General features: G+C 35.7%; 1 protein-coding gene across 1 annotated transcript; it reads right to left on the bottom strand.

Moving 5' to 3' along the window:
• Positions 1 to 5,687: 5,687 nt before the first annotated feature.
• LOC107020101 lies at positions 5,688 to 8,016 on the bottom strand. The gene is made up of 5 exons (XM_015220425.1): positions 7,747 to 8,016; positions 7,432 to 7,635; positions 7,213 to 7,359; positions 6,740 to 7,075; positions 5,688 to 5,996 (listed from the first exon to the last, which is right to left on the bottom strand). The coding sequence occupies exons 1-5, from the start codon at positions 8,014 to 8,016 to the stop codon at positions 5,688 to 5,690; spliced, it is 1,266 nt and encodes a 421-aa protein (XP_015075911.1).
• Between the last annotated feature and the right edge of the window lie 13,222 nt (positions 8,017 to 21,238).

Raw genomic sequence — 21,238 nt, 5'->3', positions numbered from 1 at the left:
AGGACACTTGGCCACATACTCTGCAACGTCCTTCTTCATGACATCCCACAAATAGATATGCTTAAGATAATGATACATCTTGGTGGAACTTGGATGTATAGAATATCTGGAACCATGGGACTCTGCAATGATCCTAGTCCGAAAATCATCCACGTCTAGTACATAAATCCTGTCCTGGTACCTAAGTATGTTGTCATCCCCCAAAGCAAAAGACTCATTCATCTTAACCAACACTGAGTCCTTCAGCTCTATCAACACAGGATCAAGATGCTGACCATCCTTGACTTCATCTACTAAGGATGATTCTAAACTAGGATGAACTGAAACACCCCTACTAGTAAAGTCAACAAACCGCACACCAAGTCTGGCAAGTCTATGTATATCTTTCACCAATTCCTTCTTCTCATCCTCATAGTGGACTGTACTTCCCATGCTTATCCTACTCAAAGCATCAGCTACAACATTAGCTATAATTGGATGTTAGTGGACATTCATGTCATAGTCCTTCAATAGCTCCAACCATTTCCGCCTCTCTCTGTGTGAACACGTACTGGAGACTCTTTTCATCTTTGAACACATCCGCATGCACTTCATACAAGTAGTGCCTCCACAGCTTCAGTGCAAACACCACAGCTGCCAACTCCAGGTCATGAGTGGGATAATTCTTCGCATGAACCTTGAGCTGTCTGGACGCATAATCTATCACCATACCACCCTGCATTAGAACACAACCCAAACCAACCCTAGATGCATGAAAATAAACAGTGTAATTCTCACCACACTTAGGCAAAGTAAGCACCGAGGCTTAAGTGAGACTGTCCTTGAGCTCCGTGAAACTCTTCTCACAAGTCTCCGCCAATTCAAACTTGACTTTCTTCTTCGTCAAAGTTGTGAGTGGGGCAGCAATGAAAGAGAAACCCTCCATGAATGTGCGACAATAACTAGCCAATCCCAAGAAGAAACGAATAACTATGGGAGTAAGAGGTTTTGGCCAGTTCATAACAACCTCAGTCTTTCTAGGATATACCTCCACACCTTTGTCGGACACAACATGACCCAAGAAGGTCACGGATCAGAGCAAAAATTCACACTTGCTGAATCTGGCATACAACTGATGTTGTCTATGTACCTAGAAGGTTAGTCTCAAATGTTGTTCATGCTCTTCCTTGGTCTTAGAGTAGATGAGAATGTCATCAATGAATACAATGACAAAGGAGTCAAGGTATTCATGGAAAATTCTGTTCATGAGATCCATAAATGCAGCAGGTGCATTCGTGAGACCAAATGACATAACAAGGAACTCATAGTGAAAATAACGGGTACGAAAGGCTGTCTCTGCGATATCTACATCCCTAACCCTAAGGTTATGGTACCATGAGCGAAGATCAATCTTTGAGAAAAAACTAGACCCTTGGAGTTGGTCGAACAAGTCATCTATTCTGGGAAGTGGATACTTATTCATGATAGTGACTTTTTTGAGCTCCCGATAATCGATACACATTCTAAGGGTTCCATCTTTCTTTTTCACAAACAACACTTGAGCGCCCCAAGGGGATATGCTTGGATGAATGAAACCCTTATCAGTTAGATCTTTTAACTGCAACTTCAATTCTTTGAGTTCTGCCAGAGCCATTCAATAAGGAGGAATTGAAATTGGGTTAGTGTCTGGTTCTAAGTCGATACAAAATTCAATCTCTCGAGGGGGAGGAACTCCAGGCAAATCATCAGGAAATACATCTTGTAACTCATTCACTACAGGCACTGAGTCTATGGAAGGAATGTCATGATCTTAATCATTAACACTCACAAGATGACATAATAACCCCTTGGACATCATTTTATTGGCTTTAAGAATCGAAATCAAGGGATTAGGACAACTCGAGTTGTACCCCTCCCAGACTAGCTCTTCTTCATTAGGGAAACGAAATCTCACAACCCTATAACGTCAACCGATGCAAGCATAACAACTAAGAAGCCCTCCATGCCAAGAATAACATCAAAATCATGCATTTATAACTCACCAAAGTCTATACACATAGTCTTACCACATAAAATTATTGGGCAATCTTTATGAAACCTATCAGCTCTTACATTTCCTCATATTCGGACAATCCTTCATCATGTGACTCAGTTTGCCACGACTGTAACAAGTGTTAGATCCCATCATACACTCTCCACCATGAAGTATGCCACAATTCCTACAAGGTGTCCTCTCCTGATGAATTCCTCAACCTTAGCCTCCTTCGTTTATCTGGGAAATAACCTCTCTAGAAAAGCCATCTTGAAAAGATCCCAAGTAATAGGACCTCCTTCTAAGGCTCTACTATCCTTCCACGCTTTATAGCAGGATTGAGCTACATCCTTTAGCCGGTAGGATGCCAACTCAAACTTCTCCATATATATCAAACCCAATAGCCTGAGGTTGTAAAGTGCTAGCTTGGGCCATCTGTACCAAAATTTTCTTTACTTCTCCATCAGTCAACCCAGCTGGGTTAACAGACATCTCTATTCCAGGAGCTGGAGCCTGGGAAGGAACTTGAATTACCCCAACAGCTGCTCTTCCAATCTCTCCGCCTGCTTTTCTCCTTGTATTCATCTTTTGGAAACTTCAAGAGTTGATGTTAGATATGCTCTTAACACCATGGAAATCAGACATTAGGAAAGGCACCATAAGATCACAAGAAGGGAAATTTTCCTACGCATCATGCAGTCTCTAATTCAGGATACTGGTGCACTTCACTACCATGACTTAGAAACTACTCAATGTGGTTGATGTGAATTTATTATTCTCGCAATTTAACCTAGTGATCTGATACCATCTTTGTCACGACCAGAGTCTAGAACTTAGACGAGACCGGCGTTATTGACCTCTCAGAGGTCGCAGACAAGCCTACTTACATCATTAATACTTCATCTAGGTTAATTTTAGTGGAAAATTTGAAACTTTTTATTTCTTAACATACATACTAATCATTCTATTAGATTCATAATTGTTCACCATCAACTATCTAACATTAAGATCATCAAATGAAAGAAATAGTTTAATATAGCATTCCAATTAAGTCGCAATAAAAACACTATGTTGAAAATTAGACAGATAAAGACACCCACTAGTCAGATAGACTTAATAGATTACACAACCATATTCTATCACTCCGAGGGACATCACTACAGAAGTTTTAGCATGCAATTTCAGTTAATTTAGTCCCAAGGTAAAGACCTACTTCCGGATTTTTGTAAAAAAACTACGAACGAGAACTCAAAGTTAAGGAAAATCAAAGAACCTTTAGTAGGGAGTGGTATGGTTTTGAGATGAAAATTCAAGCAGTAGCCTACACGTCCGAACTCGATCTCCGGCCAAAGAAAAATAAAGAACAGAGCATTTAACAAAGATGGGAAGTAAGGATTATTATTTTGGAGTGATGTGAGGATTGAAAAGGTAGATTATAAATGATATAGGAAGAAAATAAAGAAAAGAAATGGTTATGGAAATGAATTTTAAATGAAATGAAAGAGGAAATGAATTTGAACGATTATGTCTTTTAATATTATCGGTCGGGTCGGGTCGGGTCGGGTCACTGGCAGATTTGGACTTACGAGACCCCGTCGACTAGGACCATCGATTATTTCTAGACTTAGAAAATACAAGAAAGATACCTTTGATCTACGGACACCATCGATGGTCTGTCGATAGAATGACGACCCATCGATGGGGTCTTTAGACCACTGCACCAGCCCATTTTCTGCAAATTTTTGCTTTTAACCCTACACGTGTAAGACCCATTAGGCTATTCTTTTTTTTCTAAGACACTTTATGTATCCAACACTAGTACACAAGCAAAAATGAAATAAGACTAAAAACAAAATGAAAGAAAAATACAACTATTCCTATCCTACAAGGAAAACAAAACCTATCGTTGGAAAGAGGATACACCTTGGGTTGCCTCCCAAGAAGCGCTTGATTTAATGTCGTTGCATGACACAGGACCCTTGATTACTCAGACTTCATCAAGAAGATAGGCCTCAACCAGTTCATGAACACTCTCCCCATGCCCCAGGTAGATCTTTATCCATTGCCCGTTGAGTATGAATTTTGCACCCTCCTTATACTCCAACTTGGCCGCTCCATATGGAAACACTTTAGTCATGAGGAATAACCCTATTCACTTGGCCTTGAGTTTTCCTGGAAAAACGTAGACTAGAGTTAATAGAGCACCAAATCACCAACTGTAAACTCACTTTTCAATTCTTCTGTCGTGATACTTCCTTATACTCTCTTTCTAGATGACAGACCTTTCATAGTTCTTGAGGTGAAACTCAACAAGCTCATTCAACCCATTGAGTCTTTGTTCTGCCGCTTCAGTCCAATCCATCTTCATTTTCTTCATTGCCCACATTTCCTTGTGATCTAACTCGACCTGCAAGTGACAAGTCTTCCCATATACAAGTTTGTATTTAGACATACCTATGGGTGTCTTGTATGTAGTGCAGTAGGCCCAAAGTGCATCATCAAGCCTCCTTGACCAATCCTTTCTATTAGCATTCACCATTTTCGCCTGGATTTGCTTTATCTCATGATTGGACACCTCAACTTCCAGCTAATCTATGGATGGTAAGGAGTAGCGACATTATGACAAACAACATATTTCTCCAATATCCCTTTGAAGAATTTATTATAGAAGTGAGAGACACCATCACTAATAATGGCCCTAGGTGTGCCAAATTTAGAGAATGTATTATTTTTCAAGAACGTGGTGACACTCTTCCCATAATTGCTTCCACCCGTTTTGACACACATTCGACCACTACAAGTATATATTTCATCCCATGAGAACTCACAAGTGTTCCCATAAAATCAATACCCCATACATAAAAAAACTCAATCACTCAAAGAGGATTTAAGGGGAGTTCTTACCTCTTTGAAATTCCTCCATCTTGTTGGTACCGGTCACATGATCTGGCAAACTCGTGAGAAACTTGGTGATTGGTTAGACAATAGTTACCACACTGCAAAGTCTTATGCCCAGTTGGGATACCACTATGGTGCTCACACACAGGCGAGGAGTGACATGCCTCTAAAATACTAAACATCTCAACCTCTGGTACACAACAATTAATAATCCCGTCGGCACAACTCTGTTATAAGTAAGTCTTATCGCAAAATAACTTTTTCACATCATGCATGAACTTCTTCTTCTGATGGAAAGTCAAGGCCGACGGAACCATGTCACTCACCAGATAGTTCACAAAGTCTAATAACCATGGGATCAGATCCTGAGAGGCTTCTAATACAGGTTCATCTCGGAATGCATCATCAATTTCAGCCTTTTCTCCCAATTCCCGCATATCTTCATCCTCCAATCTAGACAAATTGTCTGCCACTTGATTCTCAGTCCCTTTTCTATCTTTCACCTCTAAATCAAACGCTTGTTGCAACAATACCCATCTAATCAACCTTTGATTCACATCCTCCTTGTCATCAAGTAACTCAAAGCGGAGTCGTCCGTATACACTATAACCAACGTGCTTTTCGAACGAAAACACCACTGATAAAATCTGTTGTTCAGTTGTTGTGTAGTTCTTCAGAGCTTCATGTAGGTCTTTACTGGCATAATAAATTAGGTGATTGATTTTATCCCTTGTTTTTCCCAATACCACACCAAGTGCAACTCCACTTGCATCATACATTACCTCAAATTGCTCACTCCAATCCGGTGAAATAAAATAGGCACATACACCAACATCTTCTTCAACTCTCCAAATGCTTGCAGACAGGATTCATCGAAATAGAACTTACGTTCCTTCTCGAGCAGTTTGCACAAAGGGTGTACAGTTTCCGAGAAATCCTTAAACCTCTGGTAAAAGCCCGCGTGTCCAAGTAAACTTCTCACACCTTTTACAGAGATGGGTGGAGGAATCATCTCTATCACTTCCACTTTAACTCGATCAACCTCTTTCCCCTTCTGCGAGATGCGATGGACCTCCACTATACCTTCCTTCACCATAAAGTGGAATTTTTCACAATACAACACAAGATTACCATTTCACATCTCTTGAGCAACACAACCAAATTTCTCAAACACCGATCAAAGGAGTCGCAAACCATAGAAAAGTCATCCATGAACACCTCATTAGTTTCCTCCACCATATCACAGAATATCGACATCATACAACGCTCAAAGGTGGCCGGTGCATTACATATCCCAAACAACATCCTTTTGAAGGCAAATGACCCATAAGGGGATGTGAGAGTGGTATTTTCTTGATCCTCAGGGGCAATAGAGATTTTAATATAGCCCGAATATCCATAAAAAAGAAATACCACCCTTTTCCTGTGAGTCTGTCTAAAATATGATCCATAAAGGTCATGGGGAAATGGTCCTATTCAGTCCAATAATTCAACTTCCGGTAGTCCATACAAACTCTCCATCTAGTCACTGGCCGCATTGGAATAAGATCTACCTCTAATTAGGCACCATTGTCATCCCACCCTTCTTAGTTATGCGCTAAACATGACAGACCCAATTACTGATGGTAATAGGATAAATGAATCCAGCATCCAACCACTTGATGATATCCTATTTCACTACCTCTTGCACGGGTGGATTCAACCTTCTTTGGTGATCAATACTTGATTTGTCATCAGGCATGAGTTGGATTTTATTCGAACAGATACCGGGGGAATCACAATAATATCCAAACTAGTACAACGGATGGCTCATTTGAACCTCTTAAATACCGCCACTGAACCCTCAACTTGTTGTTCATTCAAATCTGCTGCAATAATCATTGAGAAAGTGTGATCTTTACACAAGAACACATACCTTAGATGATGTGGTAGAGCCTTAAGCTCTAAATTTGAGGCCTCCTCAGTAGATGTTTTCACAGGGGCAGACTCGTGATGCTTCATATCCAACTCCAATTTCTGTAGTTTTGACCGATATGCCTTTCGTTCAAGAGAAGCCACCAAAGACCCATACTCTTCAATACCATCACTATCAAAATTCGTGATCAGTGTCGCTAGTGTCTCGACAGCTAGTTGGTCTTCAATTTGTACCTCACATACACTCTCAACCTTTTAGGATATAACAGATACCATTTTGAGCTCACCACTTTGCTTCATGGACCTACATATGTTGAATGTAGTTTCTTCACTATTCAACCTAAACTTATTTTTCCATTTTTCCATATCAACGAATGCACGCCCGGTACCTCACAGTCAAGAATCACAAAATCGGCAGAAAATATAAATGACTCCCCTTTCACAAGCACATCATGGAGTATACCAATGGAACTCTTCACCATTCGATCGACCATCAGTAACCGACTCATAGTGGGCTTTGGGTAATCCAAGCCTAACTTCTTATAAATGGAAATAAACATGAGATTTATGCTTGCACCAAGATCACATAGTGCTTTAGCAAAGTGTACCAACCCAATTGTACATGGAATAGCGAAAGCGCCAGGATCTTCCTTCTTCTGCACAATAGACCTTGTAGCAATAGAAGTACAATGTTGAATTCTGTCATCATCCTCAAAACTCACCGATATCTTCTTTGTTACAATATCCTTCATAAACTTAACATAACCTGGCAATTGCTCCAAACCTTCCATCAAAGGTACAATGCTAGAAAACTGTTTCAAAATAGTGATAAATTGTTTGTATTTACAATCCACAGTCTTCTTAACTAATATCTAATTGAATGGTGGTGGAGGTATCGTAATGGGGATCACTTTGTAAGATACCTCTGCTTCTTTCACCGTGTTGTTCACTGATTCTTCACTAGCTTCTACTACATCTTCGTCTTTTCTCATATCATCTTCTACTACATATGACATAGGTAGATCAATGGTCTGCTTACCCCCTCGAGTTGTGACTGCCATATATTGCCCATAAATTATAGGATTTTGGATAGTGTTGCTAGGAAGACTGCCCGGTTGGCGTGGGTTCACATTAGTAGACAACTGTGCCACGTGTAACTCAAGGTTCTTAATCCAAATCGCATGTGCATCCATCTTTTGCCCAATGTTAGCTCATCTCCTTGACATTCTCATCACTAGCATCAAACCTCATCATCATCTTCTTCACCGTATCTTCAACTCGTGTCATACTACCTCCACCGTCCCTAGGTGCAACTTCCATATTTTGAGGGGGAAAATAGGGCCCACTCCATTCTTTTGTATTACCATAGTTACGTCGGTTGAAGTTGTTTTCGCATTTGTAGTTCCCATCTGGGACATATTGACCTTCTCGATTGTAGTAGCCATAGTTTCGACCTTGATTTCCTTGACCTTGGCGCAAATTATCCACCCTTGGGTATTTGTTACAAAAAACCCCATCTGATCATTCACTGTATAAGAATCCTCTTTATAATAATACCTGTCTGTTGGCGGTGGTGGTTTGGTAAAATAGATCACCGCATTACCTTTTTTGCACCTCCGCTCACATGTTTCATAACCCACCCTAGGTAAGTTCTCATTGCGCCATCTCTTCACGAATTTCATCTGCAGCTGGGTTGTTTGTAGATTGAACTACAAAAGTGTTTCTCCTAGTGTCCGTCTTTCTAGTGGTCCAAGCCTTGTTATTTTGAGAAATCTTCTCCAACTTTTCTGCAATATTAGCATATGTAAATTCTCCATACAAACCACCCGTAATAGTATCGAGCACTGCCTTGTTATTATCATCTTGAACTTTGTAGAAATACTCTTTTGGCATCATCATTGCAGTTGTTTGGGGCCACTGACAAATGCAGTAAACCTGTCCCAAGAGCTACTCATAGACTCTCTAGGTAATGCCACAAAGTTGTTCACCTTATTCTTGTGGCTGAGCTTCTTAGACACTGGTTAATACCTTGCAAGGAACACATCTCACAACTGATCCCAAGTATCGATGAAGTTGTAGGGTAGATTATTAAACCATTTGGAGGCATCTCATGTCAGTAATAGAGGTAATACTCGCAACCCAATCACATACATATTCAAGTCTAGTCTACTCACACAAATTTTACATACAAACCTCAGTTTAGCTATATGGGCATGTGGATCCTCTGATGGCTGCTCAGAGAATAAACCCCTCGGGGTGAGCATCTACATCAAGCTACTCGTCACTACGAATGTATGCCCAGGTGGCAGAGGGGGTAGTACAATAGGTCCATTGGAATCTACAATGTTCACATTGTCCCTATAGTAATCCTGAAGTCGTGGGGCTACTGGAGGTTCCATTCTCACAACCTTTATTAGTTGGTTGTCAGCTCGTGCCTGATTGTGTGCCTCAACTGGTAATGGAGGTTGTTGGTCTGCTGCATCACCCTGACTGGCTATGATCTATTGACTTTCCATCCTTCTTAATGTGCGATTATGTTCTGGATCGAATGGATTGAGTGGTTCTCCTCGGCTCAATGTACTTGGATTACACTAGAGCTAGACTTGAAGGAAACCAAAACAAAAAGGAAAAGTAAAATGAGGAAATCATTGACGAAATGTCAATAATGTAATTAAAGTTAGTTTCAAAGCCAAGATCCCGGCAGCGGCGCAATAATTTGATACGCTCAAATTACACATCCCTAAAGAAGTATAACCGATTGTAATCAAGTAGAGAACCCAACTAGTAGGTTGGGGTTGATCTCACGATGAAAATGGTTTAGACTTAACTTCAATTCACAATTATGTCTACTTAGGCATGGTTTTTCCGATAACAAGTAATTGAAGGGGGGGGGGGCGGTTTATGAAACATGTTTCTAAAACTATTCTATGTAAAGTAATCAAAAGTAAAGACTGAGGTTTTATGAAGTTGTGAGACTAACAAGGGTATATGTGTTCCCCACATCATAACGCTGTATTCCTAGAAATACAATTCTTCCCTAGTGTTTTGCATGTAGAGTGGAAAGGTATGTATCTCTAAATTCTTGGTCCGACATCTTGAGAATCTTACCCCGTACTTTGGTCCGGCTATGTGCGTATAAGCTACTAACCCTTACCTTTACCTCATATTAGATATCATAATTGATGTATGGCTTAGTTATTACTCTGTATCAAACACTAGACTATTATATAGTATACCACTAAATCTATGTTGATAATTCTTTTCTTATTAAGTACATTCTTGGTTAGGCAAGTAGCAACAAGGCGAGTTCTAATGTGTGTACTCGTTATAAAAACATCTAAGCCAAAGAATTAAAAATACATGCAAGAACCTATTTGAGAATTGCTTATATGCTAAGTGTATGTTGTTAATCATCCATGGCCCCTACAACCCTTGTTGTCGATTTAGTTACCCATGCAATCAAGATCACAATTCATGGTTTTTAAGAAAGATTTCATTAACTTACCTAACAATAAGAAGAAACCCAGAAATTTAACTTGAAATTGCAGGCAGTTCTTCAACACAAATCTAAAAATTAATTAATTGGTAAAAGTTTGCAATTAATAATCTCAAACACAAAATAGAATAATACCAAGAGTGTCTAATCCCAAAAACGAGGTTTTAATCCCCTATTTATGTTAAACATAGTCCTAATGAAAAAGAAATTAAAATAAGGAAAGTTCGTTCAGTTGACGCAGCTTCAATCGATGACGACGGTGTGTGGACTTCATCCGTCAGTTTAGACTTAGAATTATTTTTCTTCACTAGCGAGCACTTTCTCTGAATGAAACGACGGACCTGCCGTACGGTTCGTCGACTCATCTATGGTCTGTAGATGCTCCTCGGTCATTCCACACTTAGATTCTTAAGAAGTCAGGTACTTGAAACTTCTCTGAACCAATCGACGGTTCACCAGTATGGTTCGTCGATCAATCGACTAACCGTCATTTAATCCCATGGTCCTACACTTTGTTAACTTTCCCTTCTCTTCTGCCTTAGACTGAACTGCACATCGACAGTCACCACCTAGAGACTGTCGATTGAACGACGGGCTGTCGATGGACTTCGTAGGTCATCTTCTCTACTATTTTTTAGTTGTCTTCAGTGTTTTCAGCCTAATCATCTTTCTTGCAAAACAAACCCAAAAACTTGTTAAAACTACTACAAAAATACTCTAGACACACACAATTCTTAAGCAAAATGCATTGAAAGTACAGTGAAACCACGGTACATCATGAAGCTAGTATTGGATTTCGTCATTTATTTCTCCATCATTTTCATGGGATTTATTCAATTAAGATATGGTTGTCATCCCTGAATCTCCTTTCATTCAAGGAGTCAATTCCAAAAGATTTTCAAAGATGTTCAAATACATATAAATCCTATAACGAATTCTAAGCATGAGTTCTTGCATGAAAAGGTTTAAATCAATGTTTTATGAAGTAATTGATGTTAATTGGTGGTTTAAGATCAAAACTTCCATGAACCAATGTATTCCTTGAATTTCTAATGTTTGCTCTAAATTGGGTAAATTGATCATGACTTAATCTTATTGAATTCAAGTGTAGATTTTATTGGGATATCGTCACATCCGAAGAGCACCCCCAAGATGCGACCGGCGTCGTCGTCCTCAGCGCGGACTCAAACAAGGCCTTAGCATTCATCATGATATGTCTTCAGTTAAAATGCGGAAAAATTAAAAAACTTCTGCATACTATGTGAAAATATACCTAGACATGATGCTTAACATATATTAAGGTATAGATAGACCTCTTACATAGAAGCTTACATAGACTTCTCTTTTAACAACATGATAACATACATACGATATTCTAAAATTTGTCTCACATATAAACCATATAATGAGTATGAGTGTGACTTTAGCCAATAAAATGTCAATATTCCATATATGCCTACTACAATGAAATCCAAAGAACATAAAACGTAATAAAGAGTACTCCGAAAACAACTAAAGTCTTCATAAGCTAGAATAACAAAATGGTAGTATTCCCGAATTTGAGGACCAACCAATACTTGGAGAAAGAGTTCCAAGCTTCTTCAATCGACCTTCTTAATATTTAATGGCCGGAACCTACATTTGTAAATATATAAAGTAAGTGGTTATCGCCACATGTACTAAGTATGGGTATATGCACATAAACATTTAAGGACATGCATGAAAAGGTCCATTCTTTAGAGAACATGCTAAGTCATTGGAAAGCCTTTAATGCACATACAAGAGAGCATATACAAGATTAGGATCACAACAACATAAAGCATGATCATAACCAAAGAAATCATCCTAAAGTGATATTAACATTTCATGTTCATTAGATCATATAACATCATATAGAAGACACTTCCCAATGATCCCGTCCCAAGCCTACAAGTGCAATGATCATGTGAATACCCATAACCCCACATAATCAAGTAAACAAGATAGGAGACCATAAGTAAACATTTTCTTCATACAACTTATATCATAGGTAGTCATCACCACATATATTAATATGGACCAATAAAATGTTCATCAACATAACCAACATCATATAAGAGTAACATCATGTATCTTTATCATTATATATTTCATGTTATCATATTACATAAGAACAATCTACTAGGACTTCTCTTAGAGTCAACTTGTGCAATGTCTAGGTAGAGTCCCATACCCTACCTATACTAAGTAGGCTCGTCAAGATACCCTAGTCAATGTCTATTTACATGCCCTTCATTTTACTTGACGAAACAATCGCCTTAACCGACATTAGACCATGTGAGGTAAACATTGCATCTGGTGTCATGAAACCACACCAAAAGATGTTTTTCTACTGGCTAAAGTAGAACCAAAACATGAACATAGCATTCTAGGTGGATCCACTAGCTAGTATTCCTATGGTGGCAGCATAGTTCAAGAAATAGGAGATATATTAGAGATCCATAGTTACACATTACATGGCATCCTCTATATCATGAGAGTCATTGTGAACCTACCTTCAAACTAGGGAAGAGACACCTCTCAAATCTAGTTCACTCTATGTGAAGCTAAAGTCACTAATTGAACAACCTTTAGGTTATCATTTATTCATAAATCTTATCTTAAGTCGCAGGAGCTTAACTCCTTTTAGAAACATAATCATAAGCTCTTTAGGGTTAGGATGAGAATTTCCTTTCATCACAACCCTACATTTGTGAGATTAATATATCATAATCATAGTGTACAAGTCATACAAGATAAACATCATCAACTTGCATTATCATATCTTTACCATGATCCTACATTTTACTTATTCATAGCACAACATAGATACATTGCAACATCATACATACTTCAATTGCATTGCAGCATCATTTATAGGCTAACATAAACATAATAGAGTACTCACGACTTTAGAAGACTTACCTATTGATTCCAAGAACGTTCATCAAGAACTTACGTTCAATTTACAACAATCATCCAACAACAAAGTGAAATACTAAATAACATAACTAATACGAACCATTCAAGTTATATACAAGACCAATTTGAAGTTATGGATAAGGAAAAGGGTCATTAAAGAGTTCATTCAAGCTATAGTTCCCGTCCAAACGTTTACATGTTATCAAATGATAGATATAACACAATCAAAGCCATTATTTTGAGAAGGAAAATGATTCACACGAAAATTAAACATTACAAACCAGCTACCCAACAATACATACTTAATTAACCATAGAAAATTGTTATTTTTCATCGTTAGTCATAAATCTTGAGTTAGTAATAAAACCCGTTTTGTTGAATTTTTGAAAATCATCTTTAAAATGACCTCTTGTGTAAAAGAATACCAAAAATGAACCTTATTGACAAATATTCCACGAATTTTAAATGAAAATCTTGAAGTCTTCGCCTTCTTCCTTAAGCTTTTATAGTTCTTCAATGGTGTTTGAAAAGAGTGTTTTTGAGAGATATGAGAGGGATTTGAAATTTCGAATTTAGAGTGCGTGAATGTGGTCTAAAACTGACGTAAAACCATTATATACTCTTCCCCTAAAATACCCAAAAGACAACTCACTTAAATGGGTCTTTTTGTGAAGTTAAATCGACTTAAAAATGACGCAGCTGAATTTGGGAAGTTCTTGCACGTCACGGGGTAAATTTCACATTTATTTTTGAAAATCCAAGTTGATAAAGAGATCCTCGTAGAGTCTCCGAATCGCGAGGCAACTTTTTGGCCACCACGTGTTGGCTGCACGCAGGCTGCTTTTGCAGCCTACTCACCCATGTTCCGGTCCTCCTCAAGGACCCTTCGGGTGGTCCGTGGGGAGTCGTTACCGGACATTTGTAACCTTTGTAATACATATTACCTATTATAGTCTTTTTACAAGATTTGAACCTCATTTTACACTCCCAAACCTTCACCAAACATAGAGATTTCTACTACTTCAAATTAGCTATTGTCCGGATATCAAGGTCTTTCTTTGTCGTTTTGGCTCTAAGCTTTTCTAATTGAGTTCATAAAATTAATATAGGTATAAAAAAACATATCAATCATTTTTTTCAATAGGCTAAGCTCTAGTCTAAGACATGGAATTTTCGGAGTGTTACAACTATTAAATTATGTATCAATCAATGTTGGAATTGTTCATATATTTCCTTATATGTTGATATCTATACTATTTTTGTGCGATAATCGATATAGAGGAGTTGTTGGCTTTATCTTGTGTATATTATCGTCGATATAGATGAATTTTTCATATCTTTCCTTAATTGTGGATTGATCGAAAAGGATAAGGAATGGTGATGACGCTTTGGGAAGGGGTGAGTTGACCTAATTTCTTTGTATAATATAGAATTGATATTGAATTGTTAATTATTTGTATGGTCAACTCATGGTTGCAGTGTTTATGAGTTAAATATGTTATGAACAAGTCCCTGGCATTATTATGTGAATTATGGTTTATCATGTTATATCTTGTATACATGAACAATGTGAAGAATTATATGGTACATGTGCATGTGTGGGGTGAGAATATTTTCCCTCTAAGTGATGGTATGATGATGTTGTGTCTTAATTGGTAGACTTAGGTCCTTCTACTTGATATATTAATATTATGTGAATATGATCTCTCGACATGGAAGGCTTAGGCACCCTTGTCATATACGTGTATGAATGAATGAAAGAATGAAGTCTAGGATTGGTAGACCTAATAGAAGTGCCCTTTTATATAAGTCTTATATGGAACCTTAAATATGAAAAGAAGGTTAAGAATGAGCTATGCATGAAAAAAATATTATGAGTTTGTACAACTTAGTAATGGTACCTTCTGTAATACATCTAGGAAATGAATTACTTTATGAGAATAAAGGCAAAGCACCGAGAGGATATGTTCGTGGAGTATCTCTACTTAATAATGATACTAGAGTAAAAATAAGTACTTAATATCCCTTAACCATGTGCCAATATGGGATTAGTCTTAAATCTACCTTTGGCAACTAGAACCCCTTCAAAGGCTGCGGGTGCCTATGAAAACGGACCTATACCAAGCTAGTATGATCTAATTCGGTTAATGCCTAATCTCAACAAATGGGATGTACACTCTAGTATTTGATAGGTTCTACAATTTGTAGGTAGTAAAATGGGATACTATCTATACATGTAACAAGTAGGCCTTGAAGGTGCTAAGATAATTTCCCTCTGTCTTCCAATACCATTATGTGAAGTCCTATAATTGTTTGATTATCTCTAAAATGGCTTAATGGTTAATGTTGACATAATTAAGTATGCTGGATAGAAAGGTTCTTATCTAGGGTATCTTTGAGGATGGCTTAGGTAGGCTTGAAGAGTGTGTATGGGAGGTCTCTTCATGTCTTACTTATGTGAGTCTTAGAGTAACTCTAGGAGGAGAGTCTAAATGATGAAAAGGGAATAATCTTACTTTGGGAAGTCTTGTGAATTACTTAGGTGGATGTGAAGGGGTTGTATTGGTGGTCTGTTCATGTCTTACTTAGGTAGGATTTTATGATAACTTTTTGTAGGAGGTTTAAAGGCTTATGTGTATTCTAAGTTATTATGGTTGTGTTTTATGGATTACTTGAATATCTCTTATATATGAATACTGATATTAAGATGGTTCTTATACTTGTTTTATCAGGTTTCTATCAAAAGATAATGATATTTTATATTAAATGTCTGTTTTAGCATGGTTTTCTTGCATGTTCACCATACTTAGTGCATTCAATGTGCTAATTTCACATGTTGTTCTATTTTTACAAGTGTAGGTGGCAAGTGAGGATTCTCTTAGATGTTGAAGCTTGGTATATAGCATTCTCTCAAGATTGGTATGTTCTTATATGTTCGAGGACATGACTTTGTTTTAGTTTCAATTTGTAGAACATTTTGTAATAGACTATTGTTTTTGTTTCAATTGATGTAAGGGTTGTGACCTTAAGCTTTATATGTGTCTAAGACGTCTTTGACAAGGCTTAGTTCTTTCTTATATTCTATAAAGATTTCGATTATTATTTTGAAAAGTTTAAATTTCACACTACTTTTCATATATATATGCGATGAATGTTGTCTAAGGGCATGTATAAGATCTCCGAAGTTGGAATACGCCCTGTAACTTCTATGGTATACCCTTGGGTTGTTACAAAAATATAGTGTGAACAACAATTTATTATGTCTTATTAGAAAGGTTACACCTATTACGAAAAGTTGCATCCCTTCGGAAAATACACAATATTTCATTAAAATCTCACCTTTTCATAAAGTTACAACTCTTCATTAAAGTCGCATCTTTTCATAAAAGTCCAACTCTTCATAAAAATTATATCTTTTCATATAAGTCACAACTTTTGATAAAACTCGCAATCTTCACTAAAGTCACATCTTTTCATGAAAGAGGAAGCGTGGTTTTTAAAAAAAATAAAGTTAAAAGGAAATTATTGCTTGTGGTGGCGCCACCAAGGTGGTCTGAGGGCTCTCTTTTATATATATATATATATATATATATATATATATATATATGATTATTGCATATATTGTATTTTAATTGGATATCATCTCTTTAAGTTTCCTCAAAATAATTTAAATCTTAGCCTATTCTATTCTAACTTCTTTCAATTCTAGTCTATTCAATTCTAATTGTACTTCAATTATATCTACTATTCCGTTCCAATTCTAGCTAATTTTTATTGAAATTTTGGTCATTCAAATCCAACCCAATTTGATTTTGATATTGCATTTTATAATCTAGGGAATCCATCATTTGATATTAAATCTCAGTCCCTCACTTCTTTAATAATTAACTTAGATTCACCCATCCTTTCTTCCCTTTTTGATATCAAAAGACCCAAACCCCACTATTTCCTTTTTCTACTCTTCATCTCCTCCCTCTCTAGCCACCCTCTCTCCCACCTTTTCTCTTCACCGACTAATCGGTCTCTCCCCTAGCCTATTCTCCTCTATCCTCCCTTTGCTCTCTTTCTGATAATGGACAACAGCGAGTCGAGGAGAACAACAGCTTCGGCGAGATGTCCCTATTCTTTATTACCTCCAATAATTTCATTTAATCCCTTTAATTGATGTAATTTACTTGTAGTAGTTGGAATAATTTTGTATGATAATGGGGATTCCTACTTGAGTTTAGATTAATCTTCGACATATTTCACTTTTCTTGTTGTGAATATATAATTTTAAGAATGTTTAAATATATGCTTGTTGATTTGTGTTTTCTTCCTTTAATATAATTATTATACTGTTGTTCGAAATTGATTAATTGATACTAAGGTGATTTTTATTGTATTGTGCTAATCTGGACAGATCTCGTGTCTCTTGGGTAAGGTAAATTTTGTTTATTAATTTATTTATTAATGTTAATTGATAATAATTATCTTAGTTAAAATTTAATCGATTCTCACTTGTTATATTTTCGTAAAACTATATTTGATTGAGCCAAAAATTATTTAAAATAATTTTACTGATTTGGTTTTTTTGTAAATTAGGAAATAATATGTTGTTGATCCTAAATGTTTTCTTGCCATATATTAGATGCCCTCTTCTCCACTATATAAAGATATGTCGTCATTCTCATTAGGATAGGCTTAACCAACAGAAAAAGACTTTGAGGCTTACACTTAACAATTACCAAAAACTCTCTCTGCTCTAAACAAAAGAATCAAAACAAAATTATTGTGAACTCTAAGAGGGATCTCTAATCGGTTTTGGTGTGTTCGGGTATATTAGTTGATTGATTATGTTATGGCTATTTTTTCATTATATATATGTGTTACATTATCCCTTCTAGCATGTTATGAACTTAGAGTTCAAAATGTAGAAGAGTCTCCTAGAAGAGAGTTTCTGACAGAGTTATATTGCTCATTTTAATGTTGTATATTTTGTTCATTTGTTCTTTATTTTTTCTTGTTATATGCGTATAACTCTAAATCTCTATTATATATGAAATATTTTAGGATCGTTCAAAGGGAAGGGGAAATTACGTGCTAATTGTTTCTTATTTATTTTATTTTATTAGGTGTGATTGCTATAAAATCTGCCTAAGTGTAAATTACTTGAAGATGCAAAAATATTATATTATCTCTTAAATAATCATCTAAATAAACCATTGGTTTGTATTTGTATTATGTAATATCTAGGGGTTGTAATAAATGTTCCCTATAAAAGAAAAATGTAGTAATATTTGGTTATAAATAAAATTAGATTCAATGCATATACCACCTAATGTTGCATAAATATTTACGCTTTGTTCACTTAATAATCTTCCCTGGTGTTAGTTTGTTTATAGATCTTGTTAAGGATGAATCAGTTAATTTTGCTAACTCATTTAAGGGATATTTTGGGATATAATATTAGAATGTTAACTTAATTTATTAGTCATCGTGGCATTAGGAATTATGAAATATGTGTGAACTTTCAATCATTTAGTATCATGCTCTTAGGTATTATTATATAATGTTAAGAATTTTGAAAATTATGATAACTCTCAACGTATTTTATGCCCACTCATAACTATTTCTGTATTACATTTGTTTTCGGCCACTTAAAATAAATAAATTATTTTCTAGCATGTTAAATATTTGAATTACTATTATGAATTTTTCTGCCACCATACCACGACATTTTATGTAAAAGATAAAAATTAATAACTCATCTTTCCCTCTTGGATGCTAGTTTGTTTGGTAAATGAACTGTCCTCCAATCTGAAAATAAATTAATCCTTTTCTGTGAATCTGCTAGTTTTAAATTCTTTCCACTTAAAATAAGATGCTAAATTTTTCTCTGCATGCTCATCTGCCCTGTTCAAATAGGTCAATAAATAAATTATGCATTTTAAATAATGTTTTGCCATTTAAAACTAGCTAATAAATCACTGCCGGTATGAAACTATCCTATTTCATATTACAATTAGATTAAATAAATATTTTGCCCCCGTAATATTCTGCTTGTTAATATTGTTTTATTACTTTTAATTAGTCTTTATAATTACGTTTTTCATTTGTACAAAAACCTTGCATGAGACCTTCACAACTATGTGTGTTTGAAAGCATATTTAATAAAATTTAGAGGTCAATGTGAGATTTATGAGACAAATGCTCGTTCTATTTGATTGATTTGGTGTCTATGGGGCTTATTAGGAGCAATTTTTTTTCGTTCAGTCTAAAACCTCCTTAACAGTAGTCCAATGCCTCTGGAATATTAAACGGGGGCTCTAGACACCTTTTAGAATATTATGCATGCTGTGGTGGCGTAGGGGTAGTTTAAGCCATATAGAGATAATGATATAGACTTGAGGCGTAAAAGACAAACATCTGTTTTTTCTATCTCTATACAGAAGCCAAGCGTTGATCCGTAATATCTTTTAGAGCCTCCCTTCCGTTTTCCTTTTTTATCTGTTGTAATTATATTTATTTGTGGTAGTTTATTAAATAAAATAAAATTTTGCTCTGGACTATTCAATTGTGTAATTTATGTCTCCTCGCTTTCCCTTTATTATATGCTTAGTTTTTGTCATGTTTTATATTATGTTATCACTTAGTATCACATAATTGATTAATATAATTAATTGTTTAATATTATTCTTCACGTAGCTGACATGTTTAAAATAAATAACTAAATAAAGTGACCATACTTGTTACTAGTAACCACCCACATAAGTTGCATGATATACGGCCGGGATCTGCATTTGTGGACCTCGAGGGATGCCTAATACCTTCTCCTCAAGATAATTTGAACCCTTACCCTGATCTCTTGTTCGTTGATTTTGGTTTGATTTAGATAGGTTAGATAAGTGCCCTAGAGCACGTCAATTCGTTAGATGGTGACTCTTCAAAGCATTTAAAATCCGCAAAAGAGTAGTTAGGTCGTGACTAAAACTTGTTTTGTAAAAACGGAGCTCGACAATGATCAATTTATTTCATTTGGCCCTATTCATTAAAACTACTATATTTTTATGTATTATAAGTTTTGTATTTCATGATTAAAAGAGGTGAGTTTTTTAATATGGTTCAACATTTTTTTATTTTATTTCTTTTCACTTTTTATCTTCGTAAATTATTTATTATATTTTGATGCAAAAAATAATTATTGTATATAAATTTTTGTGTATGGAATTTGATTAATTTATGTTTAATATTTTTTACAGTTTGCAAGAATTGCATTATGATGAAGGTAAAAGAAGAGAAAATAAAAGTTTGTCCAGATTGCAATATAGATTCATTTAGGTTTTGTCCCCTGGCAAAAAATCATGTATATCCTCTCATTTGATTTTTTATATTGTCTTTTAAATTTTTTTGAATTAGTATATATTGTAATTTATCTCTTTTTTTACTTATAATAAGTAAATTTTATTTGAAAATATACACGAAAATTGTATCAAATAAGGTAGAACAGTGAGAGTTATATAGTTCCTTCATCCTATTTTATGTTAAGGTATTATTGTTTAGAGAGTCGACCAATTTTTTCCTTTGATTGAAGTTTTCACAAAAAAAAAAACAATTCTTTATATTGACTTACAATATTTTTCAAATATGTAATTATTTTTAAAAAAAAGGTTTTAAGGATTGTACCCGAATTAATAGTGTAATTACGTATTTTGACTTTCTTATGTTGACTATAGGCTTAAATTGTAAGAACAAAAAGACACTTCTAGTGCAACCATAGATTATTCTTCGAAATTTATATGGTGATTAGAGTTCTTTTTATTCCTATGCTGATGAAAAATAACACATTTAATAAAACAAGTTAAGGTTATCTCAAAATTGATCTACACACCACTCTTTTTCAAAATATAAAAGGACAATTGTTGTTTGATATTGGCTATATTTTTCCATTTGGTTCATGTTATATGGAATAATTATTTATACTATGTTCATCCTATTAC

Source organism: Solanum pennellii, chromosome 1, assembly GCF_001406875.1.
Source record: "Solanum pennellii chromosome 1, SPENNV200".
Taxonomy (NCBI): domain Eukaryota; kingdom Viridiplantae; phylum Streptophyta; class Magnoliopsida; order Solanales; family Solanaceae; genus Solanum; species Solanum pennellii.
Note: the sequence above shows the minus strand (reverse complement) of the source record. Positions and strands in the feature narration are given on the sequence as shown.

Excerpts from the sequence above, each read along its gene's own strand:
- LOC107020101 (XM_015220425.1), bottom strand. The coding sequence starts at position 8,016 with ATGGATGCACATGCGATTTGGATTAAGAACCTTGAGTTACACGTGGCA. Across the intron at positions 7,636-7,746 it reads ACACGGTGAAAGAAGCAGAG|TTTTCTAGCATTGTACCTTT; the intron begins GTATCTTACAAA and ends ATTTTGAAACAG. Across the intron at positions 7,076-7,212 it reads TTGTGATTCTTGACTGTGAG|GTTGAGAGTGTATGTGAGGT; the intron begins GTACCGGGCGTG and ends ATATCCTAAAAG.